Raw genomic sequence first — 27,644 nt, 5'->3', positions numbered from 1 at the left:
TCCATTTAGTAGAAATCCGACGATCTAGATCTACAGTGAAAATAGAGTGTTGGTGGGAAGGACTGCAGGGAAAAACTTTTTTGTTGATACTATTCTAGGGCCATAAAGCAACAACGAGCGATGAGAACGTGATAATCGGATGTACCTCTTAACGTACTATTTTGATAGTTTCTAATAATTGCCTTTGTCTTATTGCCAGCTGGTTTACAAGAGTGATATCCTTTAGATATTGCTTCGTTCATCGATTCCCCCGGGCCACAAGTTTTGCACCTGCTGGGCGCGTATGTGGCAAATAGATAATGCATATCGCGAATAAAAAAATATTTAGATAAAATCAAAGCATGATTTGAAAAATAGTTTCTAGAGAATAAATTCTGAGAAGGATAGATCTTGTAAAAAATTAATTCTGAGAAGTGAAAATATTTGGATAGTTATTATCAAAAGTACTTTTTATATATATAAATTACTGAAAAAGGCATAAATTAATATGATAATTACATAAAAAGTAGATTTTATAATATATTTTAATTTGAAGAAATAAAATTGTTAATAATATATTTTTTACCAACATAATTAATAATACATAAGATGATATAATTAATAAATAATTAATATGTGTATATATATTTATAAGATATAAAATTAAATGTTTATGAAAAAATAATCGAGGGATGTTAAAGTCATATTATTGTTGAGATATACTCTGACAAGTACAATCATACTTTCTAATTTAAACCACAAGCAGAATGGATTCACTTCTCCTGAAAACCATAGTTTTGGACTCCAAAACCATGATTTTACCCCAAACCATAGTTTCAGATTATTTTTCTAAAATTAATACTGTTTGGATGCCATCTCACTCAAATCATGATTTTACCTCCCAAACCATGGTTTTGGTGGCATCCAAACAGGCCCTAAATTGAGGAATTCTTGGGTATTGGGTACCTCACCGGTACACTAACCGATAAAAACATTCCATTTGGACAAATTTAAACCTACCTAGCAGCTTATGTGTGAATTTTCAGATTTATAATATTTTAATAATTTTTTTCAAAAGCTCCTTTTTTTTTTGAATTTTCCAACTCTCTTTTTGAGGCATCTCTTTACCCATTTTCTCTCTCTCTCTCTCTTATTATCCTCAACATTTCAGCATGCTCATCTTCCCCTTAGATCTATTGTCTCTCCTTTCTGCTCCCCATCCCTCTCTATTCAATCCACCAATAAAGGAAGGCCTAAGACTTTTGGCTTTCATCTAGCCTCTAGCAATATTCATCGGTTTGCAAGCAGTCATGCTGAAAGGGGGAAAACCACTTAATACTTTAATAGATGGGCCTTCACAACCAAAAGCACTCAAGCATATACAAGATACTTTGGGTGTGAGAAAAGAGAAAAGAAAGAAGATGGGTTTGAAGAAGATGATGGTGAAAGTGTGTGATGAGGTGCTATTCCTGACCAAACAAGCTAGGTTAGACGGGAAATTGGCCAACGGTCACTTGACTGGTCCAGTCAGTAACAAAAACTGATAGGTGGGTCGACCGATATGACCCATTGCAACTTAGGAGAAACCGAGTTAACCCGACCAGTTTGGTGGGTTAACCCAATTGTGTGTGTGTTTTTTAAAGTTATTTTAATGCTAAAAATATCACCCCTCTGATCCTATTTATAACGTATTTCTAACATATTTTATACAGACCAAGAAAAATCTTAAAATACATTAACTCTCCATTAATATATAACAATTTTCTAACTTTACCCATATTTAATATATACATCTTTCAAAAAAGATAACTACCTACACCATAATAAATGAAGGACAAAATAGTACATTCACACTGAAAAATTTAATAAAGTGACTTATAAATAGAACAAAAAAAATCTTCTCTCTCTGCCCTATAAATAGGATCAAAAAAGTATTATTCAATGACTAAAGAATTGTAGATATGAGTATTTTGTTGTCATAAATCTCTCTTGATATTTTTTTTAGAATGAATATTTAGTGATTTTAATAATATGATATTGTGATGTCCATTTATCAAGAGAATTGTAGGAAAAATGGAAAGAAAATGTAAGTATATGATTATTTTGTTAGAGATTTAAGATATTAAATTAATATTTAGTCTTTTGGGTGGCATGATTAGAATTTAAATTAATTTTTAATTTTTTTTTATTTCTCACCGTTTCGACCTTGTTTTAACTCTACCTTAAATATACTAACCTTTACCCACTATCTCGACCTATTCAGAGGCCGGCCTATTTTTCAATACCTTGTTATAAAGCACTCAAGTCAAATCTTAGCAACATTTTGGGCCAAAAAAAAAATCATACGAACCACAAGATCGATTAAACTTCTATTTGTAGATGACAAATTGAGTAGAATCAAGTTGTCACTTAAGGATCGAAGGCACTAGCCTTCCACACAACTTATTCCATACACGATAGTAGCTAGAGAGGTTGGAGTCACAGTCTAGTACTGCGATAAAAGGCGATACAGAACCTCCGACGCAGATTTCATCATGGCAACCAACGGCGCACGGACAACCTTAAGAGCTGCAGGGGCAGTACAGTTGATTTTACCGCTGTACCCGGATAGATAATCGTAGTACCTGCTCCATAACATAACCCCACCAAACTTGGGAGAGGTTTCTACCTGCGGAAGAATCTCCTTGTTGAGCACATCGATAGGGACATAACCACCGGCACTACCATTTGCAGCGGGAGACGCCGGGAGGCCGACATAGAACTTGGTGGCGTTGAAGGTGGTCGTCCACTGGTTCCATGAACTTATAAGTTTCTGAGTATCTCCATCATCTGTGTATTCGCAGGTAGGGTTGTTGTAGAACTGGACCCAGATGTAGTCGAAGAGGCCAGTGGTAATGGATGTGTTTAAGTAGTAATCTGGGATTGGACATTGTGGTGCTGCTGACAAGTAAAACTTCTTTTGTTGGGTGAATGCGTGAAGCTCTTTAAGAAGGACATCCCAGTACAAGTTTGTACCTCCTTCGATGTCAAAATCAATGCCATCTAAGGCCACGAGTCCTAGGAGACCTGGGCTTTGGCCACTGAGGTAGTGGGTCCACAGGTGGGAGGCAAATTGTTTGGCATCTTCAGCTGAAGCAAGGGAATAGGAGCCAGCAGCTCCTCCGAGAGAAAGGAAGATTTTGACGCCTAGGCTTTGGCAAATGGCTATTTGGGGGGCATATTTAGTGCAAGGGACACCCCAAGACTCAGAACAGTGTCCTGATAGGTTTATGTCTGGAGTTTGGCCATTGCCGAATGTGTTCATGAATGCTATGTTGATGATCTCATACCTTTTGGTTAGGCATGCTGCATCCAACTCTCCTTCATTCACGTTCTGGCCCCAGTAGGTGACAATTGGGCAGCTTTGGGATGAGCTCAGGTGAGAGAGGAGCAACAAGGGCCAAAGGAGGAGGACGAAAGCTTGTGTTTTGGAAGCCATGGAGGTAAGTTTGAGAGAAGAAAAAGGCAATGCTTTCTTGTTTATTGCAAGAGCAAGAGAAACAGCCAATTTATAATGGGCTAGGGTCAGGGGCAGTAGCGTCAAAATCTATTATTTTTAACTCAATTTGAGGCAAGGAAATATATAAAAATACATATATTATATTAAGTTGTTGCTGTCTATAAGCAACAAATGGGTGAGAAAATTGGGAGGAAGTATATATCAAATATTGAAGGTCCTTGAAGGTGCATGCAGATCTGCAATCCAGTTTCAAGAACTATTAATATAAATTCTTAAAAGTTTCCTGAAGGTCAATCGCAAATTTTGGAGTCTGTAATGAGGATTTTCAAGTTTTGGTCCTTCTTCTTCCCAAATTTCTCATTCAATTTTCCCAAGAATCAATCAATTAATTAATATCGAAAAAGACAGCCTGGCAGCACGTGTTTTGAAAGTCAAATTTCGTAGCCACTGATTCTAGGACTACGCAACCAACCAACCAACATCGTACGTCCATAATTGAGCTCTTGGAGACACCAGTCTTCTGGTATTTGTTGAGAGAGCCTGGCATCATGCAGAATCACTTGTTTCAAAGTTCTAATTTCCTATAATTGATTCTTACTTCATCCATCATCAATTAATATGATAGCACAAACATCTGGACTCGATCTTGGCTCAAACATCTGGACTTTTGCCAGTAGTTAATTAATTCTTACTTATCTCTAATTAAGAAGAATACAAACTCATGCATAAGATTCTTATTTTTATTTCTATTTTTTATCTTTTACAAATGTGTCTATATATTTTTATGCTTATAAACATAAAAATTTCAAATTGTTAGCAGTGCTCCTGCGAAGCAACGTGACGGGAACACCAAGGTGTAAGAGCAGCGTCAACCTTATCTTCTTGTCAAATTAAATATTTAAAATTTAGATATTTATACTTTGAAATATTTGGACAAAAATAATATGATGTATATGTATATAGATGATTTGTGTATAATATATATATATATATATATCAATATATGATCACATCAATTTGGCGGTGCATTATTATTCTTTTAAGGCCCATAACAGCTGAGCTAGCTAGTTTCTTTCTAATCCTATTCATACACCCATTAGTTCAATCCCCTGCATTTTTCCATAGCACGTGCGTTAATTATAAAGGTGGTGATTCTTATTAGTCACTGCTTCCGATGAAAGATTGGCCTCCAATAAGCCTCCCCAACAAGTTAACTCAACCATCGACGTCTATATACATATAGAACCTATATAGCGAATAATTCAAATCTAACTAGCTTTTTGGATTAAATTTCAACAATACTACTTTCTGCCCTAAATATAAGATTTTATTTATAGTTTATAAATAAAATTTTATATTTAAGACAGGAGATAATATCTTAGACCGACTTCTATTCACTTATTCGAGGGTACAAATGAGAAAGAGAGATGTGATTTAAGGAGAATAAAATATTAAATCCGCCCAGACCATTCACTACAAATCTAATGAATAATGATGAAGGTTTGCAGTGACAGCGGGTGGGGCTTTTTTTTTTTTTGGGGGGGGGACTAATTTTTGTGATGATTCGAGGACCACGAAGCAAAAAATAGGTAGATTATAGACATGGGCACGTGATATTAATCTGGATTCACGTTTAAGGTATTGTTTTGGAAGTTTCTAACAATCGCATGCCTTTAATTAATTTGCTTTAATGTAGTTCGTCCACGTGGTGGTACATTCGCCAGGCGCGAGAGATAAGATTCTCTTATTACTTTGACGTGGCGATCGAATAGACAATGCGTATGTTTTGGTGCCGGCGTGTTTGGGTATCATAAAAATTATTTTTTAAAAGTATTTTTTTTACAAATTGATATAATCTCCTTCACATATTTATTTTAGATATTATAAAAATATTTTTAAAATCATGATTTTGATTCTATCTAAACACCTTTATAGTCAGTTCCTTGTTAAGGATAGTTTAATTTGTATATATAATGTTTTTTTATGTACTAGGTTCTTTTCATTATTTGTTACTACAGACTGGGAACAGTGTAACTTGTAAAGAAGAGAGAGAAGTCATTATTAATTTGTAGATGATTAATGAAATTAAGGTCACTATATTTATTCGTAGCTAATATTTCTTTCCCTTTAATCCTAACAATGGGAACATAGTAATTCATCAAAAACTTGTCAAAGCTTTTTTTTTTTTAATATATATGATGGGGTGACCACATGATATTTCACTCGATAAAATAGTGACCACATGTTATGACAATAATAGTACATATCGTTGTCGCTTTTCTTTTTCTTGTCCGCCAAGTAATTAATAGTACATTCATGATTGAAGCAGAGGTGTTCGTTTCCCAGTAAATGAAAACGGGCTTCTTTTATACATCTGTATGTGAAAAACAGAACCATATAAAAAAATATATTTAAACGTTGATATTCTTGTAAATATAATCTATTTTATTCATTTAACGGTAGATCTAATACTTTATATTATTTTTTTAGTTATGTATAGCATCCTAAAGATTAGAATATAAGATTAAAGTATTTCATATGCACCCAAAAAAAAGAAGAAGAGGTCAGGATCAGGATACTGGATGCATATGAAAAATAAAATAAGAGTGCTGAATTCATCTTTACTTTTTAATTTATATTTTGTATCTAAATCGAAATATACTTTTTCCCCACATTTTCATTGAAAAATGTAAAAATAATAATATTTCTTTTGAATTTTGATTATATTCTCTCAACTTCATGCAGGGCACATATATTATAAGCTCTTAAGGAGTTGGTGACATATTTTTTTTATAAGAATGAGAATTAAAATGACAGTGAAATTTGATAAAAAGACATAAATATATTTCTTATGCTATAGAATGAAATATTCAATACCATAAAAAAATTAATTTTATATTTAGTAGCAGATGTAGTATAAAAAAACTCACTCTATGGATGTTGCAGTCCCTCGTTGACGGGGGGGTTGCTGCAAATTGAAGTGAGTTGAAATTAATGGAATGATTTGACGGTTCTAAATACAGGCGTTATGGGCGTTATTTGGTATAAAAAAACTCACTCTAGTCTCTAGGGAAGGACCTTTTTTATTATTGGGCTTTTGGTTAATACTCTTTGGCCCAATGGAAAATTGGGCAACCCAGCCACAAGTGAGTCCTTTAGGATGTCCAATCATATAAGCTTTTGAACTGAATAGGCCAGCATATTTTCAAACCATTAATTTCAGACCCAAACCCTCATTACATTATATTGCTCAGTGATGAATGCACTATAGAAGAACTTGTGATTCCATTAGGATCTGTTTGAAAATGCAAAAAGTTGAGTGATTAACTTATTTTCAGTCACAACTGGATTCTTCCTTTTCTCATGCGACGCATAAAAGAGATGATAACTTTAAAAAATGCTTTAAAATAAAATAAAGTTGTACATAGTCCAATAAAGTCTACATCGTGTTTGTAACATGTAATAAACGCATAATTTGTCCAAGAGAAACTGGACCATTAAAAAGTTTATAGCAAAATCACAACTTTTCAAGTCTACAGTGATGTCATTACATATCAAAAACACTTTAAAAAAAATATTTTTTCACATGAGTCGAGATAATTTTTTTCATATACTTATTTTGTATACTGTAAAATTATTTTCAAAAAGTTAATCTAAACACCTCATAACATTTTAAGTACGTTAAATTAATGATAGCAATGATCTTCAATTTTTTTTTTTTTTGGTCAACGAACGATCTTCAGCTTTTGAAGTCTGTGAACTTTCCAAGTCATTTTCATTATTACTTTCATGAAAACGTGAGTCTCCCAAATATTACTCTACTCCTATTAAGTCTCTACAAATGTAAACATGATTTTCATAAATTATAATTTATTTAAAGTGAAACTTTAACTTACAGATTAAATATATATACCACGTAAAGGTAAGATCATTGCAGCTTCGTGATCACTCATTTTAGTCTAATATAATCTAATATGGCCGCGAAGCTTCTTGGAAAATTAGTGATGGAATATATAACGGCCACAAGGCTTATGTTGAAAATAAAAATTTAGCGGTCACAAAAGCATGGTTACGATAGAATAAAAATTCAAAATAAAAAAAGATGGAGTCATTAACCTACTATGAATTAATATTGAGAGAATTGCTATGGACTTCTAAGCAAATAACATAATTATTAAAAAGTCATAATAAATGCATAGCAGCTTATAATAACAAGTTTTGATGTAGAAAATGATAACTACTTACTTATCATTAATATTTTTTTATAATTAACTTTTTTGAGACCCTGTAGTAATTCCCTTATTGATATTGAGGCGCATCTGATTTAAATAATCCAATATTGGAAATAACACGGTATTATTAGCACTTGGGATTTGATAGAAACATTGTTGTCACGCGTTAGACCATCCCAAATAGGGCTGGCAATATGGGCTAACCCGTGGGTTGTGAGTTTGCTCGTCACGGGTTAAATCTATATAGGTTGGGCTGAAGCAACCCATTTGAAGGCGGGTTGGCTTTTAGCCAACCCTAACCCGCTAAGATGGGACCCGCCAACACTTTTTGTGTGTGAATTTTTTTTTAACTTTTTAGTATTTTTTTCTTATATGACATCCAAAAATAATAATAAAATTTTTGTTTTTCCTTGAAATCTTTGATTGAAAGCACCAAATAAATTATATAGGTATTTTTTTAAAGATAGAATATAATATATAATAATATAATTATAATAATTAAAAATTTTGAAAAAATTAAAAAAATAAATGTGGGTTAGCCCGCGGGTTGGGAGGTTAACTCGTAGCAGGTTGCGAGCTTGACAGGACATGTTCAAAAGACTCGTTTACTGGAAGGTTAGCTTCTAGCCAACACTAACCCGTTATGTTTGGCGGGTTGGCAGGTTGGACCTGCGGGTGCAACCCATTTTACCAACTCTAATCCCAAACGCCCATCTAAAGGCTGAAACGCACTTTAGCTTAAAAATTATTGTTTGGGATCACAGTGGAAGAGATGAGCTTTTCATGGAAAAGTCATATTGAATGAGAAGCTCAAAATTGTTGCTTCTTAGCCGCAACATGGAGAGAGAAACATAGAGAGACAAAAATAAAGATGAAAAAAGAAATTAAAAGGGTATTTAAATGGTCCCACTTAATTCAATAATTTTATGTTTATAAAAACATTATATGAAAAAAATTAACTAATAAAATTTAATTTGGAGAGTTTACTTTTAATAATTTTATTTTCCTTACCTCTTTTGAAATAGTCACATTATATGTATAATTTCTTTCTAATAATAAATTAAATTTTTTTACTTTTAATAATTTTATTTTCCTCACCTCTTTTAAAATAGTCACATTATATATATATATATATATATATAATATTAGATATGTACTATTTAATAAAATCCATATCCTTTTAAGTCATTTTGCATTTAAACTTACTTTTACATTTATCATCCAAACAAGTTTCAGCTTCTTAGGGTGTGTTTGGATAAAACCAAACCGTGGTTTGGAAAAGTGATTCTAGAGAATAGATTCTGGGAAGAATAGATTCTGGAAAAAATAAATGTTATAAAAAAAGTGATTTTGAGAAGTGAGAGTGTTTGGATAGTTGTTATCAGAAGCACTTTTTATATATACAAATTACTAAAAAAAAGACATAAGTTAATATGATAATTATAGAAAAAATAGATTTTATGATATATTTTAATTTGAAGGAATAAAATTGTTAATAATATATTTTTTATTAACATAATTAATATACATAAGATAATATAATTAATAAATAATTAATATGTATATATATATTTAAAATATAAGATTAAATATGTTTATAAAAAAATATATTTATAAAAAAAATAACAAGATACATATCCTATAAGCTCTCACACTTTCCCTTTTTTCTCCAAAAGCAAAAAATTTCTGCTTTTTCCAAAACCACGGTTTGCCCAAAACCAGTGACTGTTTGGGTGACTTATCACCCAAACCATGGTTTGGGGTGTCACCTAAACGGGGCCTTAAACTGACTTTTTCACAAAACCCAATCCAAAGATAAATTACATTACATAATCTGACTTCTGTAAAAGTCAAATTGAAAAAAAAAAATTACTTCTGCCACTGCTATCCCAAGCATACCCTAGATAGACGTGTCCAAGCTTGGCCTGTATTTCATTATTTCTGTTGTCACGACTTGAGCAAAATCTAATATTAAAATCAGATTATTAGCAGGAGTTGGGGTCTGTGTAGAGGGATTGGGTGGAGATGCAAGGATTTGCTATCGAATTAATTATCTATATACATGTGGCAGGCACGTACGGGTCAAACGCTAAGAGCAAGATAGGGAACAAAGTCGTCGGTCGTACGTGAAATTTCGGTATCTGCCTGAAGTGATTTGGTTGTTTTCTAGTTAATAATCTCTTTTGTCAAAAAAATGTGGTCATCTTATAGGAAGCATCTTAGAAAAACAGAGTATACATTATGAGAATTTTCACAGTACATATGAAAATAATGGACTAGGGCTTGGGTCATTAAAGCATAAAACCACACCAATAATATAGCCTAAACAGTGGGTGAAAGAACGCAACTTATGTACTAGCTAAAAAAATGGACAAATATAATTATCAAAATGGTTAAGACATACATCAAATGGACTGGCCCTTGATGAGCTCGAGTTTAAAAGAGGCCCTTGACAGTTCAATACTATTGCGAGTGATAATTTTTCATATCAATAAAATAACAATTTTTTGTCCCAAAAAATTATAGGAATCACTCAACTCAAATCATAAACATAAAAATTGATGTCATCATTGGTTTATTCCACTAGTCATAGTCAAGCAACTGTAGTTTTACTCTATTATCTATTAAAGTTTGCCTAGAGGTAGACGTACAAGCTCGGCCATCTTCTGTTGTTACAACTTGACCACAATCTAATATATTACTTTCACCCTTAATTATAAGAGATCATTTATAATCTATAAATAAGATATTATAATTAAGACAAAAAATAGTATTAAAACTGGATCCGTTATTAGAAAGAATTGGGTACTGTGTGAAGTAGGTATGAGAGATATGTAAAGATATCAAATTAATTAATTATATACGTGGCGCCTCGAGTCACACGCGAGGCTTTGTCGCCATTAATCCTGGGACCATGCGAGGGTGAAATTTCGATTCCCCTCTAATGCGACTTGTTTTTTTCTAGTTGATAATTTCCCTTGTCGAAAAATTAGGCCATTTTGTCGGAAGCATCTTAGAATAATATTAAAGTGCAACGACGAGAACTCTCACATATGAAAATAATGGACTAGGGCTAGGGTTTTCCACGTCAAATTTCCTTCTTCTTTTTTCCCCCTCTTTTCCACAATATGACGCGTGACGATGCACGCAAATGCCTTGTACATATCTTAGTTGTAATTATCTCTTAGTTGATTCTTGATTCTTACTTATTGTCTCTAGCAACGAGAATATATACAAAAATATTATGCATGGCAACTGCGGATTGGCTTATGGATATTTTAATATAAAGCTGAAAAATATTGTAAGTAATAATAAACAGCTACGTTCTATTGTACCTCAAAGCATTGTAAAAGATCCATCTTGTTGTCCGGAATATATATGCCTCTATGTATAGATAAAAGGAACACATATTGTAAGTGTCCGAAACTATTTTTGCATACGACCACGCGTTGGTACTTTTAAAGCCTGGCTGCTGAGATCTTAAACCAAGAAGAAAAAGTGAAGCCATAATGGAATATTAATTTTCATATAGAGCGTTGGAATGAACAAATTGTGTGTGTGAGAGAGAGAGGGGGAGAGAGAGAGAGGATTTAAGAAATCGTCAAAGACCAATGAAAAAAGAAAAAGGTTTTGAGCTTCTCCAAAATATATGCTCGTCGAGCAGTTTTTAAAGGTAAATTTAAACTACAATTTAACACATGCATGTCCTTAGAGAAAATATAAATAAATAATTTGAAGTACAAATATGTGAAATATTTGTCCATATATCGGCAAAAAAAAAAATTATGGACATTAACCAAAAAAAAAAAAACAAATATCAACTAAAACAGAAAAATGTTTTAATATGTTCTTTCAAGGTATGATAGATCATCACGCATTTTTAGAGACAAATCTATATTAAAATTTAAAATATTTTAATCAAGAAAAAATATAGATAAATACTATGAAGTACAAATATGAATATGGTTGCATTATTGATAAAAATAATTTATGGACATAGCCAAAAAAGAAAAACACCAAAGATTATTGGAAAATAGGAAGAAGTTGTGAGCGAAGGAGTACCAGCTAACTATGGCCTTGGACGGCGGTCACATTAACGTCGATATATTTTCCACAAAGTAAGAGGAGTATTATCTTGAAATTTTACTTCTTATAACGTAGCTATGGACCAAAGAACCTATGATTGATTCTATTCCCTATAGAAGAAAATCTCGCGAGGTAGAAGGACGTTTATATGTGTCTCATGTTAAAGGCGAAGCTAGCTAGCCAGACATTCTTGGCTTGTATTTTAATATTAGTACCAGAATATTAGAACGGGCTGGGGCCTAATTAATTAAATAATAAGTAATGTCGTCGCTGAGTTATGGGTACAAGTTGATTTGTTTTAATTAGCTGTGCCAGCTGCACGCACCAGACGGATACGACCGCAACCATTGTCAAAATGAACAAGAAACAAAAACTAGTAAAACCTTAAAAGAACAGTATCACGTACTGATTAAAGGTTTTATTTCTTATCGATGATAACCTGACTAGAATCAGGCTTTCATCACTTAACAAGGAAGAAAGGCACTAGCCTCTGACAATTGATTCCATACATGACATAGTGGCTAGAGAGGCTGGAGTAACAGTCTAGTACTGCGATAAAAGGCGATACAGAACCTCCGACACAGATTTCATCAGGGCAACCAACGGCGCACGGACAACCTTAAGAGCTGCAGAGGCAGTACAGTTGATTTTACCGCTGTACCCAGATAGATAATTGTAGTACCTGCTCCATAACATAACCCCACCAAACTTGGGAGAGGTTTCCACCAGCGGAAGAATCTCCTTGTTGAGCACATCGATCGGGACATAACCACCGGCACTACCGTTTGCAGCGGGAGACGCCGGGAGGCCGACATAGAACTTGGTGGCGTTGAAGGCGGTCGTCCACTGGTTCCATGAACTTATGAGTTTCTGAGTATCTCCATCATCTGTGTATTCGCAGGGAGGGTTGTTGTAGAACTGGACCCAGGTGTAGTCGAACAGGCCAGTTCTGATGGCGGTGTCTAAGTAGTAATCTGGGATTGGGCATTGTGGCGCTGCTGATAAATAGAAGGTATTTACTTCCTTGTAAGTGTAAAGATCTTTAAGAAGGACATCCCAGTACAAGTTTGAACCAGCTTCGATGTCAAAATCAATGCCATCTAAGGTCACGTTTACGAGGAGACCTGGGCTTTGGCCAACTGAGGTAGTAGGTCCAGAGGTGTTGTGCAAACTCCTGGGCGTCTTGAGCTGAAGAAAGGCCATATTGACCAGAGGCTCCTCCGAGAGGAAGGAAGATTTTGATGCCTAGGCCTTAGCAATAGGCTATTTGGGAGGCATATTTAGTGCAAGGGACAACCCAAGACCCAGAACAATGTCCTGAGAGGTCTATATTTGGAGTTTGCCCATTGCCGAATGTGTTCATGAATGCTATGTTGATGATCTCGTACTTTCCGGTGTCGCATGCTGTGCTCAACTCTCCTTCATTCACATTCTGTCCCCAGTAGGTAACAACTGGGCAGCCTTGGGATGAGCTCAAGTGAGAGAGCAGCAATAAGGGCGAAAGGAGGAGGACTAGAGCTTGTGTTTTGGAAGACATGAAAGTAAAGGTTGAGAGAAGCCAAAGGCAATGTGCTTTCTTGTTTTAGCAGGAACAACAGAAACGACCAATTTATAATAATGGGCTAGCTAGGGCTAGGGTCATTAGCGTCAAATTCTATTATTTTTAACTCATGTTGAAGCAAGGAAATGCATCATTGATTAAACTAAATTGATCCTATTCCCTATAAGAATATTAAGACTTTTACGTAGCACGTGCTGTGAATGTTGAATTTTGTAGCCATTTTCTTCAAGGACCCCCCAAGCTATGTAACCACTAGCTAGGTAACCACGATCGTCCATCTTTGGTCTTCCTACGCTTCTAGATACATCATTTTTTTCAAGAAGTTTATGTCTCTTTTTTATACTATATAGTTTGGAATTTTACGATATTTTACAATATTTTTTAAGAAAACTTCTCCTACTTTATAAGTGTTTTCAACTTTAAGAAGTGATCTTTTAAAAAATATCTCTATTTAATTAAGGACATATTTAAAGAGAACCAACAATAATTAAAAAAAAAAGATATCATGTGCGTAATGATCACTTTTTGCGGTGCACTTGCTAAATGATGATAAGCCAAGCATTACATCCAATTTAACAATGCTCATCGATTCGGTACACATATTTTGTAATGAATGTGTTATATAATTCAAATTATTATCCAAATGTTAAATTATAAAATAAAAACAAATAATTAAATTTATGCTACTAAAATTTGATATGAATAGTTGCATTAAAAAGATTAAAAAAACATTTTAATTTGTAGGGAAATAAAATCTAAACCATTTAAACATTGATTTTATGATTAGAAAAAGAGGAAGAGCAAAAAAAATGGGAAGGGAAAAGGAAAGAATGGAATTATATCTCTAATAAAACAAAAGAAAACGACACGATTGCCAGCTGATGATGATGTGGAGAAATGGAATTATATGTATAGCACATTAGCACGTTTAAATTCATGATGTAAGAAATATAATGGTACTACACACAGGTGATTATTAATCATGGAATATTAAAAGTTCAAACGTCATAATCGCATACCTTGTTGATTAAGTTTATCTCTAGTCCTTCCATCACATCACATTTTTAATAATTGCTTCGCACATCGAGTATTAATAAAGGAATAGTTACCCCGAATTTTTAATTTTGAGGAATATATATAATATTTGGTTTTAATATATAGTGTTCTCTTCTTCATCAGGTTGAAGCATTAAATTAATTTTTATATAGATTATATAATTATTTCATTTTCATATTATTTTTTTCATCTCTTAAAAATATGTCATATATAGTTATTTCTATAAAATATAAAAATTCAGATTTCTATCATGGTCCTGCGAAGTGTGTGTGTGTGAGAGAAGCATCATCCTTATCATTTTGCTAAATTAAATTTTGTATATCTATACATTCATTCAAAGGATAACATAAATAACATGACTGCCTAACGTGTAAATACCATTTAAAAATATTGAGGCACGCAAGCAAGACAATCAATATACACTATAGGTTGGGAAATGTATGTGTGAGGTGACAGCAATGAGGATGCATGTGAAACCTTTTTTTTGGCAGCATCCTTCTGCACATTAAATTTATGTGTGATATGAGTATGCATATGGAACTTTTTTTTTTTTTTTCTTTTGGCTTCATCTTTCTGTATCAGTCATTGTATTAATACATGTGAATACTAAATAACTGTTACATTTAAAAATTTTTCCCTTTATTTTCAGTTTTGACATCTAAATTTAATGAAGGAGAAACCAAAAAAAATTAAATAAAAATTTATATATATAAAAGAAGACTGGTACATGCTACATATGATTAAAGTTGCATTCATAATGATAATTTGAGCATAATCAAGTCGTCACTTAAGGACCGAAGGCACTTTGCCTCCTACAGCTTATTCCATACATGATGGTGGCTAGAAAAGTTGCAGTCACACTAGCTATAGGACAGCGATAAAAGGCAACACAGCACTCTTGAGGTTGATTAGATCTTGGCAACATGATTGAACGCTCCAACAGTAGTACCCGATTTGATCTTACCGCTATACGCAGAATCTATATATATATATATATATATATATATCATAGTACCTGCTCCATAGCATAACACCACCGTAATTGGGAGAGCTTTTTATGCGTGGAAGAATCTTATGGTTTAGCCCGTCTGCTGGGATATAGCCACCAGCCCTGCCAGTCTTCGCCGGATATGCCGGCAGGCCAATATATAACTTGGAGATGGGGAAGTCAGTCCACGAGTGCATAAGGTTCTGAGTATTCCAAGGAGAATATTGGCACGAAGGGTTATTGTAGAACAGAACTCACACATGGTCGAAGAGTGCAGTTTCAATGGCTGAGTCCAAGTATGGATCTGGGATTGCACATTTTGGTGAGGCTGATTGGTGAAAATCTTTTACCTTTCAGTAGGAGTCAAGCTCCTTGGCAAGATCATCATGATAACAGGTTCCACCTTGTTTGATGCCCAAGGCGATATCATCTAAACCGTGTTTCCTAGCAGGCCTTCTGAATTATTCTGATGGCCACCGAGAAAGTTGGTCCAGAGGTAGTCTGCAACTCGTTTGGCGTCTTGACCTGAAGAAAGTGAATATCTCCGGGAGTCTCCTCTGAGAGAAAGGAAGATTTTGACGTCTTTGCTTTGGCAGTAAGCTATTTGGGAGGCATATTTAGTGCAAGGGGCACCCCAGCATTCAGAACAATGTCCCGACAGGTTTATGTCTGGAGTTTGTCCATTGCCGAAGATGCAGAGGAATGCTATGTTTACTTTCTCGTAATTCCCGGTGGCACATGCTTCATCCAACTCTCGTTCACGCACATTCTGGCCCCAGCACGCGACAATTCCTAGTTCCTTGGCAGAGCTGAAGTGAGACAGCAGTAAGGACAAAGAAGGAGGATGGAACCTATGTATATATTGGAAACCATGAATGCGGAGTGATTGGAGCAAAGATAATGTTCCTTTTTTTTTTTTTTAGAACAGGCAACAGAAACAACCTATTTATAAAGGGCTAGGGCTAGGGTCATTTAACATCAAATAAATTCTTTTCCATGTTTTAGTCTTCAGTTTTAGCCGTGACTAAAGAACCTTTGGATACGTGGTAGCTAGATTGATCCTATTCCCCATATCATAAGAGAGTATCGCGTGAGATAGAAGATTAACATGTGACACAGGGAACATAACAGCAACTGGCTAGAGGACCATGCCTGGATGCTTGCTATGTTTAGTTCGGTTCCTCTCATTAGTGTGAATTGGTTTTTTTTCCCCATAATTATTGCTTCTTGTTATACTGCATTTGTAGGTAGCAATGCTTTTCAAAGAAGAATTAATTGGTCGGATATTGCATGGTTTCCATATGCCTGTACCTTGTGTGCGTAATATTTGATGTGGCAAATAGAAAACTCATGCATGTCTGAGGTAATTGTGTGGATGTAGTTTTATGAGGCTTGAAAAGGCATCATAATGTGCACTATTGAAGGAATCTTCTAAATTATAATCTAGCGACTTATTGCCCTCTAGCTAATTAGTAGTGTGCTTATAATCTCACCCATAGTTATTCAGAGTTATAAATATTTCAGAATGTGGTCACAATGTGGTGCCGCTAATAGGTGAGTCTTATTTTGGGTGTATGCGTAAAGCTCTTTCACGAGAACATCACATATGGTACGAGTTTTCACTGCCTTCAATGTCAAAATCAATCCATCCAAGACAACGTTTCCTGGTATGCCTTCTAGTAGCTAGATTGATCCTAATCCTATGCAAGAAAATCTTGAGGAATGGAAGATCTATTTATAGCTATTCGTTATGAAGGACGAAGCTTAATTAGTCACTGATTGTCTCAACTACGATTTCCATTCACTTCACATTCATCGTGAATCAACCATCAAATTTGCAGTTAGCAATTCAAACGTAACTACTATTTTTTTTATAAAATACTATTTCTGGTTTTTAATATAAGAGCTGATTTAACTTTTAATTTGATCATAAATATATCTCAGTCTACTTTATCTTTCATATTTATTTATTTTTTTAAAGTAGTCTTTATAGTAGTTGCACATATTAAAAAGTTTCATCAAATATTAAAGCAAATATATACATTTGGTTAGTAAGGGTATTTTATGAAAGACAATACATAGTTATTACAAATAACCAACTTAACAAACCTCCTTAATATACTCGAATTAATCAATTTTTATATTAAGGATAGGAGATAGTATATATTAATCTTATCCATTTACTACAAATCCAACGATCTAGATCTACAGTGAAAATGGTGTGTTGGGGGAAAGTGCTGCAGGGAAAAACTTTTTTGTTGATACTATTCTAGGACCATAAAGCAACAACGAGCGATGAGAACGTGATAATCGGACGTACCTCTAACGCACTATTTTGATAGTTTCTAATAATTGCCTTTGTCTTATTGCCAGCTGGTTTACAAAAGTGATATCCTTTGGATATTGCTTCGTTCATCAATTCCCAGAGGCCACAAGTTTTGCCCTTGCTGGGCGCGTATGCGGGAAATAGATAATGCATATGGCGAATAAGTTGAGGAATTCTTAGGTACTGGGTACCAGCTCACCTGTACACTAACCGATAAAAACATTCCATTTGGACAAATTTAAACCTACATAGCAGCTTGTGTGTGAATTTTCAGATTTATAATATTTTAATAATTTTTTTAAAAAGCTCCTTTTTTTTTTTAATTTTCCAACTCTCTTTTTGATGCATCTTTTTACTCATTTTCTTTCTCTCTCTTATTAACCTCAACAACAAAGCAAGGCCTGAGACTTTTGGCTTTCATCTAGCCTCCTGCAATATTCATCGGTTTGCAAGCAGTCACGCTGAAAGGGGGAAAACCACTTAATACTGTAATAGATGGGCCTTCACGACCAAAAACACTCAAGTATATACAAGATACTTTGGGTGTGAGAAAAGAGAAAAGAAAGACGATGGGTTTGAGGAAGAAAATGATGGTGAAAGTGTGTGATGAAGTGCTATTCCCGACCGCACAAGCCAGGTTAGATTGGAAATTGGCCAACGGTCACCTGACCGGTCTAGTCAGTCATAAAAACTGGCAGGTGGGTTGACTGATATGACCGGTTACTAGGGATGAAAACAGGCTATGCGGCCTGTCACGGGCCTATGGCCTGGCCTGTTTTCCAAAAGAAGTAGGCTCATTCCCGTTTAAATGTCTGTTTAACTAAACAAGCCAGGTCTAGGCTCTTTAAAAGGCCTGTTAAGCCTAATAGACTGGCCTGGATCTGTTAAAAATTTACAATTATAATATACGAAAAAATTAGTTAATGATATTATTGTTAATGTGCTCTTTTAATTTATTTTTTAATTTTAATATATAGTTAATAACTTAATTCTTCTTTAGATTTTAAAGTTTAGTTGACAAGTGAAGATAAAAATATAATTTAAAATAATAATATCAATAAATAATGTGATCTTTAAATCTTAAAAATATAAATAAAATAGGAAAGAAAAACTTTGTTCCAAGTATAAATTAATTAACTTATGTATTATGTTAATTAAGTTATGATACCTTCTTTATTCATTGTAAAATTAATAGTTTTTTTCTCTTTATTTATTTGTCTTAATTTTAATTTTTAGTATGTACTTAAACGTAGTCTTGTTCCAAATTTTAACATACAGTTGCAATTAGTTATCAATTAGTCTTGTTCCTTGTAAATTAAAATTAAGATTTAAAATAGTACTTATGATACTAAAATTTAAATAAAAGACAATACTAAAAAATTAATTATTATGTAAGCTTTTTTAAAAAAAATATATAACTATAATTTAAATTTTTTAAAAATATAGGCTTTTTAACAGGCTTCAAGCCAGGCCAGGCCTTTACACAAGCCAGGCTCAGGCTGAAAAATAAGCCTGTAACAGGCTACAGGCTAGGATCAGGCCAATAGGCTACAAAATAGGCCTGGACTGTTGAGAGCAAGGTTTGGCCTAACCTGACCTGTTTCCACCCTTACCCGTTGCAACTCAGGAGAAACCCAGTTAACCGGACCGGTTTGGTGGGTTAACCAAGTTGTGTGTGTGTTTTTTTTAAAGTTATTTTAATGCTAAAAATATTACTCCTCTGGTTCTATTTATAAGTAGGGGTGAAAATAGGTCAGGCGGCCTGTGACATGGCCTATAAATGGCCTGACCTGGTCTATTTAGATGTCAGAAGAGGCTTAGGCCTGTAAAAAGGCCTGTTTGCTTTATCAGGCCAGGCTCAAACCTGATAATAAGTCTGTTAGGCCTGTCAGGTGGCCTGGACCTGTTATCCTTTTTTTTTTTAGGTTAAAATTATAAATGGACAGGAGAGAATCTGTTATTCTGATTGGTTAATTGAGAAAACTCCACCCACATAAATGTGTTATCCAGAGCTCATTGCATGCTTCATTTCATTTCCATTCTCTATAATAAAAATAATTGATGTATGTATAATAACACATATTTGAACACAGAAAGAAAACATAAGTGCATCAAAAAAAAATAAAAGCATCATTCATTTATTTGATCCATGCTTTTCATATTAATTTTATATAAAATATATATAATTGACCTATTATGTTAGATATATATATATATATATATATATATAATTTACCTGTTATGCTTTAGACTGTATTATATAATTGATCCTGCAAGGCACAAGTTCGCAATTGAAATATGCATATTCGCTTCTTTTTTATTTATTGAACTTTTTCTTCACATTTGTGTCGCTGACGTGTCAATTAGATCCAGTAGTATGACGCCATCTCATGTTAAACACGTATCAATTGGCTGCTAATGGAATTACATAGCTCCAAAATCATTTTGGTAACGGACATCTGTTTTTTAATTTGTTGGGCCGAATACAAGGAAAAGTCTTCAAATGCTGCCAGAAAATAAGTTAATAAATTAGTCTTTGCAAAATGAATTAATAGTCAATGATGTGTGTGTAATGTGTATTAATTATTTAGATAAAATTGCGTATATACAGTCTCTATATATGTGTGCTCAATCTAATTCTTATTATAACAGTTACTTAATTAATTTAAATAAATTATAATAAATGTAACACGTTTTTTTAAAACAACCATGTGTAACAACAGGATCAACTATCATTTTGTTAGTAAATTAGTTTGAACAAATGACAAATTTAAAATATAAAGGGGATTAAGGATGTCTAATATTTTAAACTAGATCTAGTCATCCACTAATTTTTATACTAGAGATGGGATGAAGTGATATTTTTATACCAGAATAAAATTATGTTTTCTAATAATTTTTCATATTTGATTTTTTTGGGCCTAAGGGGACATGTTTTACAAGTTGTGTTAATTTAATAATTTCATATTTTCTATTTGTATTTTAGATAAATTGGGTTGAATTATTGTAATCTTGAATTGATTTATGTGTATTTAAAATTTGTTAAAAAAACAAACCTCTTAACAGGCCACAAGCCAGGCTCAAGCTGAAAAAAAGGCCTTTCACAGGCTGCAGGCCAGGCTCAAGCCAACAGGCCTCATCACACAGGCCTGGCCTGGCATGTTTTCACCATAAGGTACTTTCAACATATTTCACACAAACCAAAGAAAACCTTAAAATACATTAACTCTCCATTAAAATATAATAATTTTCTAACTTTATCCATATTTAATATATACACTTTTCAAAAAAGATAACTACTTACACCATAATGAATGAAAGATAAAATAGTACATTCACACTGCAAATTTAATGAAGTGACTTATAAATAGGACCAAAAAAATCTTCTCTCTCTAGCGCATAGAGAGGACCAGAGGAGTATTATTTAATGACTAAAGGATTGTAGATTGGAGTATTTTGTTGTCATAACTCTATCTTGATATTTTCCTCGAATGAATATTTAGTGATTTTAATAATATGATAATGTGATGTCAATTTATCAAGAGAATTGTAGGAAAAATGGAAAGACACTGTAAGTATATGATTATTTTGTCAGAGATTTATGATATTAAATTAATATTTAGTCTTTTGGTGGCATGATTAGAATTTACATTAATTTTTAATTTTTTTTATTCCTCGCTGTTTTGACCCTCTTTTAACTCTAACTTACCCATTAACCTTTTACCCACTATCTCGACTTATTCAGAGTCAGGTGTAGTTTTCAATACCTTGTTATAAAGCACTCAAGTCAAATCTTAACAACATTTTGGGCAAAAAAAAAAAAAATCATACGAACCACAAGATCGATTAAACTTTTATTTATAGATGACAATTTGAGTAGAATCAAGTTGTCACTTAAGGATCGAAGGCACTAGCCTTCCGCACAACTTAGTCCATACACGATAGTAGCTAGAGAGGTTGCAGTTACACACTAGTACTACGATAAAACGCGATACAGAACCTCGGAGGCAGATTTCATTTGCCAACCAATGGCGCACGCACAGCTTCAAAAGCTCCAGTGGGATTACACACGATCTGATCGCTGTATCCCGACAGACTATCGTAGTACCTACTCCATAACATAACCCCACCAAACTTGGGAGAGGTTTCTACCTGCGGAAGAATCTCCTTGTTGAGCACATCGATCGGGACATAACCACCGGCACTACCATTTGCAGCAGGAGACGCCGGGAGGCCGACATAGAACTTGGTGGCGTTGAAGGTGGTGGTCCACTGGTTCCATGAACTTATAAGTTTCTGAGTATCTCCATCTGTGTATTCGCAGGGAGTGTTGTTGTAAAACTTGACCCAGATGTCGTCGAAGAGGCTAGTTCTGATGGCGGTGTCTAAGTAGTAATCTGGGATTCGACATTGTGGTGCTGCTGATAAGTAAAACTTCTTTTGCTGGGTGTATGCGTAAAGCTCTTTAAGAAGGACATCCCAGTACAAGTTTGTACCTCGTTCGATGTCAAAATCAATGCCATCTAAGGCCACGAGTCCTAGGAGACCTGGGCTTTGGCCACTGAGGTAGTAGGTCCACAGGTGGGAGGCAAATTGTATGGCTTCTTCAGCTGAAGCAAGGGAATAGGAGCCAGAAGCTCCTCCGAGAGAAAGGAAGATTTTGACGCCCAGGCTTCGGCAAGTGGCTATTTGGGAGGCATATTTAGTGCAAGGGACACCCCAGGACCAATGACAGTGTCCTGCTAGGTTTATGTCTGGAGTTTGGCCATTGCCGAATGTGTTCATGAATGCTATGTTGATGATCTCGTACTTTTCGGTTTGGCATGCTGCATCCAACTCTCCTTCATTCACATTCTGGCCCCAGTAGGTGACAATTGGGCAGCTTTGGGATGAGCTCAAGTGAGAGAGGAGCATTAAGGGCCAAAGGAGGAGGACCAAAGCTTGTGTTTTCGAAGCCATGGAGGTAAGGTTGAGAGAAGAAAAAGGCAATGCTTTCTTGTTTATTGCAAGAGCAAGAGAAAGAGCCAATTTATAATGGGCTAGGGTCAGGGGCAACAGCGTCAAATTCTATTATTTTTTAACTCAATTTCAGGCAAGGAAATATAAATATAAATATATATATATATATATATTAATTTAAGTTGTGCCGGTCTATAAGCAACAAATGGGTGAGAAAATTGGGTGGAAGTATATATCAAATATTGAAGGTCCTTGAAGGTGCATGCAGACCTGCAATCCAGTTTCAAGAACTATTAATATGGATTCTTAAAAATTTCCTGAAGGTCAATCACAAATTTTGGAGTCTGTAATGATGATTTTCAAGTTTTAGTCCTTCTTCCTGCCAAATTTCTCATTCCATTTTTTCAAGAATCAATCAATTAATATAGAATAAGACAGCTTGGCAGCATGTGTTTTGAATGTCAAAATTCATACAGAATCACTTGTTTCCCAAGAATCAAGTGTTCTGGTATTTGTTAAGAGAGCCGTGCATGATACAGTGGTAAACCTCTATTTTGCCTTGTTATTTTGTATCTTTTTGGAGGTTTTTATCAACTAAAATAAGTTATTTTGCAATTATTATTACTATTTTGAATTAATGAATAATTTTAGTAAATAGAGCAAAAAGGTTATTTTTGTCATATTTTTATGCTTGCTTTTAATTAATAAATTTTGGGATCTTTGATATTACAATTTGTTAAATTATTTTGTAGGTTATTCTGAAAAATTTGGATTAAAAAAAAAAGAAGAGAAAGAGCTAAAAGAATTGCAGGAGAAGGACCACAAAATTTTAAAATTGTAGTGAAGGACCCTTGCTATTGAAACTCACCGTTTTGACCAAAGCATCAGGGCAAATGGATTTGAAAAAGGAGATTCTATGGTGAAAGGAGGAGGCCGCCACCCATACCTCCGGTTTCGGACCTCCGGTTTTGATTTAACCCAAAGCGACTACAAAGGCTTGAATCATACAGAGTCACTTGTTTCAAAGTTCTAATTTCCTATAATTGATTCTTACTTCATCCATCATCAATTAATATGATAGCACAAACATTTGGACTCGATCTTGGCACAAACATCTGGACTTTTGCCAGTAGTTAATTGATTCTTACTTGTCTCTAATTAAGAACAATACAACTCATGCATAAAATTCTTATTTTATTTTTGTATTTCTACTTTTATCTTTTAAAAAATATGTCTATATATTTTCATGCTTATAAACATAAAAATTTCAAATTGTTAGCAGTGGTCCTGCGACGCAACGTGAGGGGAACACCAAGGTGTAAGAGCAGCATCAACCTTATCTTCTTGCCAAATTAAATATTTAAAATTTAGATATTTATACTTTGAAATATTTGGACAAAAATAATATGATATATGTGTGTATATATGATTTGTGTAATATATACATATATATCAATATATGATTTTTTTTTGATACAGTATATCAATATACGATTACATCAATTGGCGGTGCATTATTGTTCTTTTAAGGCCCTTAACACCTATTAATTCATACCCCCATTAATTCAATCCCCTGCATTTTTTTCATAACACGTGCGTTAATTATAAACGCGGTGATTCTTATTAGTCACTGCTTCCGATGAAAGATTGGTCTCCACTACGCTTCCCAACAAGTTAACTCAACCATCGACTATATACATAGAACCTATATGGCGAATAATTCAAATCTAACTAGCTTTTTGGATTAAATTTCAACAATACTATCTTCTATCCTAATAAATAAGACTTTATTTATAGTTTATAAATAAGAACTTATATTTAAGATTGGAGATATTATCTTAGACCGACTTCTATTCATTTATTCGAGGGTACAAATGAGAAAGAGAGATGGGGCCTGAGGGGAATAAAATATTAAATCCATCCAGATCATTCACTACAAATCTAATGAATAATGATGGAGGTTTGCGGTGACAATGGGTGGGAAGTATTGTTTTTTTTTTTTGGGGGGGGGGGTAATTTTTGTGATGATTCGAGGACCATGAAGCAACAAATAGGTAGATTATGGACATGGGCACGGGACATTAATCTGAATTCACGTTTAAGGTTTTGTTTTGGAAGTTTTCAATAATTGCATGCCTTTAATTAATTTACTTTAATGTAGTTCGTCCCCATGTGGTTGTACTTTCGCCAGGCGCACGAGATGAGATCATCTTATTACTTTGACGTGGCGAATAGACAATGCATATGTTTTTATGTGGGAAGGGGGGATCCTATGATTACATTTTGGTGCCCTTTTAGTGGGATGTTTGGATACGATAAAAACTATTTTTTAAAAGTATTTTTTTTTTTGTAAATTGAGATAATTTTCGTCACATATTTGCTTCACATATTTACTTTATATATTCTAAAAGTATTTTTAAAATCATGATTTTGATTTTATCTAAACACCTCCATAGTCAGTTTTTTGTTAAAGATAGTTTAATTTGTATATACAATGTTTTCTATGTACTGGGTTCTTTTCATTATTTGTTACTACAGATTGGGAACAGCTTAGCTTGTAAAGAAGAGCGAGAAGTCATTATTTGTAGATGATTAATGAAATTAAGGTCACTATATTTATTTGTAGTTAATATCTCTTTCCCTTTAATCCTCCTAAATCCTAACCATGAGAACATAATAATTCATCAAAAACTTGTCTAAGCTTTTTATGTTATGATAGGGTGACCACATGATATTTCAGTCGATAAAATAGTGACCACATGTTATGACAACAAGAGTACACAGCATTGTCGGTTTTCTTTTTCCTGTCCGCCAAGTAATTAATAGTACGTTCGTGATTGAGGCAAAAGTGTTCGTTTCCCGGTAAATGAAAACGGGCTTCTTTTTACGTCTGTATGTGAAAAAGAGAATCACATTAAAAAATATATTTAAACGTTGATATTATTGTAAATCTAATCTATTTTATTCATTTAACGGTAGATCTAATACTTTATATTATTTTTTTTATTATATCTAGCATCCTAAAGATTAGAATACAAGATAAAGTATTTGATGTACCCAAAAAAAAAAAGAGGACGTCAGGATCACGATACTTGATGCGTATGAAAAATAAAATAAGAGTGCTGAATTCATATTTACTTTTTAATTTATATTTTGTATCTACATAGAAATATACTTTTTTCCCCAAATTTTCATTGAAAAATGTAAAAAAAAAAAATATTAATGAGAAGTCTCCGACAAAACTCAATTCCCTTTCTTTTGAATTTTGATGATATTCTCTCAACTTAATGCAGGGCACAGATATTATAAGCTCTTAAGGAGTTGGTGGCATATTTTTTTTATAAGAATGAGAATTAAAATGACAGTAAAATTTGATAAAAAGACATAACTATATTAGTTATGTTATAGAATGAAATATCCAATACTATAAAAATAAATTTTATATTTAGTAGCTGATGTAGTATAAAAAAACCCAATCTATGGATGCTGAAGCCCGCTCGCTGGCCGGGGGGTGCTGAAAATTGAAGTGAGTTGAAATAACGTGTTCTGTCCATATTTATTCTTCTGATGAATTGTCTTCATCAGAAAAATGTACAAGTGATCCGTCAAGTATAGCCCCACAATGAACTCTATAAATTCAACGATCTATTTTCTGTGCCTCACAACATCTCATGCAGTGAGAAAAATAAACAAAAGAAACCACAGTTATCCAAGAACTGTGTATTTTAATTCTCTCTAGTTGTTTCGCTTTTGAACTTGTATCAAAGCTATTTCGTTGCTGTGATGAGGTGTTTGTCCAAATTTTGTTATGCATTATTGACATTGCTGTTGTTGCTACATAGAAAACTCAGTTTGGCCACTGATGGTGAAGCATTGAAGAAGTGCATCGAGAAGGAGAGGAAAGCTCTTCTGTTGTTCAAAGAAGGCATCTATGCTGACTCTGGTATGCTGTGGACATGGAGAGACGGAGATGATGAAGATTGTTATAACTGGAAAGGAATTCATTGCAGCAACCAAACAGGTCACATTCAAATCCTTGATCTCCATGCTTCAGGTCCACTTTATATGGCTGGTACCATTAACATTACTTTGTTGAGTGATTTGCATGATCTGAAACATTTGGATCTCTGTCACAATGGTTTCTATCCATGTGACATCCCTCAGTCCATAGAGTCCCTCACCAACTTAAGGTATCTCAGCCTCACTTATTCTAATTTTGTTGGAAGTATTCCCAAGGAATTGGGCAAGCTCTCAAATTTACAATATATTGATCTGAGTTTTAGTGACTTGGAGGGAGCTATCCCTTGGCAAATCAAAAATCTCTCCAAGTTACTGTACCTTGATCTTGGAGAAAATAATCTTGTTGGAGTGATTCCTTATCAACTTGGGAATCTCTCCATGTTGCACACACTGCAGCTTGGTTACAATATGAATCTCACAGTAGCCAATAGAAAAAATGGTGATGCAGAGTGGATATCAAAGCTCTCTTTGTTAACAAATCTTGACTTGAGTTATGTGAGTGATGTTGATGTGGCTGTAGTTGATAGTTGGTAAACTTGTGCCGACACTAACAAAATTGGGACTAAGCGGATGTGGCATTTCTTATGCCCATAGCCTTCCTTTGTGTGCTTCTCCTTCAAACTATTCTTCTCCTCTTGTCACCCTTGATCTCTCTCATAATAACTTGAAATCATCTTTATTTCAATGGCCCTCCAACGTCAGCTTCAAGCTTCAACAGCTTTATTTAGGAAATTGCAGTCTTTCAACTAATAATCTCCACTTCCTATCTTCTCATTTTCATTTTCCTTCCCTCATTGATCTAGATCTCTCTTTTAATAACCTGACGTCAGTAACGACGTTGAATTACTTCAGCTCCAATCTTCAAGAGCTTTATTTGATAAACTGTAGCCTTTCATCAAATAATCTGATCTTTACATCTTTTAATCCCAACCTTTCCT

At 34.0% G+C, this 27,644-nt stretch overlaps 4 protein-coding genes across 4 annotated transcripts; all 4 read right to left on the bottom strand.

Moving 5' to 3' along the window:
* Nucleotides 1-2,359: 2,359 nt before the first annotated feature.
* On the bottom strand, nucleotides 2,360-3,457 carry LOC114742628 (hevamine-A-like). The gene has a single exon (XM_028930849.1). The coding sequence runs from the start codon at nucleotides 3,455-3,457 to the stop codon at nucleotides 2,465-2,467; it is 993 nt and encodes a 330-aa protein (XP_028786682.1). The 3' UTR covers nucleotides 2,360-2,464.
* An 8,882-nt stretch (nucleotides 3,458-12,339) lies between these two features.
* Nucleotides 12,340-12,999, bottom strand: LOC114742627 (hevamine-A-like). Its single transcript, XM_028930848.1, has one exon. It carries the CDS (start codon nucleotides 12,997-12,999, stop codon nucleotides 12,340-12,342), a length of 660 nt encoding a protein of 219 aa, XP_028786681.1.
* A 2,832-nt stretch (nucleotides 13,000-15,831) lies between these two features.
* Nucleotides 15,832-21,440, bottom strand: LOC114742625 (acidic endochitinase-like). The gene is made up of 3 exons (XM_028930847.1): nucleotides 21,437-21,440; nucleotides 20,784-20,835; nucleotides 15,832-16,252 (listed from the first exon to the last, which is right to left on the bottom strand). Exons 1-3 carry the CDS (start codon nucleotides 21,438-21,440, stop codon nucleotides 15,832-15,834), a joined length of 477 nt encoding a protein of 158 aa, XP_028786680.1.
* Nucleotides 21,441-21,741: 301 nt separating this feature from the next.
* On the bottom strand, nucleotides 21,742-22,686 carry LOC114742624 (hevamine-A-like). Its single transcript, XM_028930846.1, has one exon. It carries the CDS (start codon nucleotides 22,684-22,686, stop codon nucleotides 21,742-21,744), a length of 945 nt encoding a protein of 314 aa, XP_028786679.1.
* Between the last annotated feature and the right edge of the window lie 4,958 nt (nucleotides 22,687-27,644).

This window comes from Neltuma alba, unplaced genomic scaffold (genome assembly GCF_004799145.2).
Source record: "Neltuma alba isolate B1F8T4 unplaced genomic scaffold, ASM479914v2 tig00003838_pilon, whole genome shotgun sequence".
NCBI classification, from domain to species: Eukaryota; Viridiplantae; Streptophyta; class Magnoliopsida; order Fabales; family Fabaceae; genus Neltuma; species Neltuma alba.
Note: the sequence above shows the minus strand (reverse complement) of the source record. Positions and strands in the feature narration are given on the sequence as shown.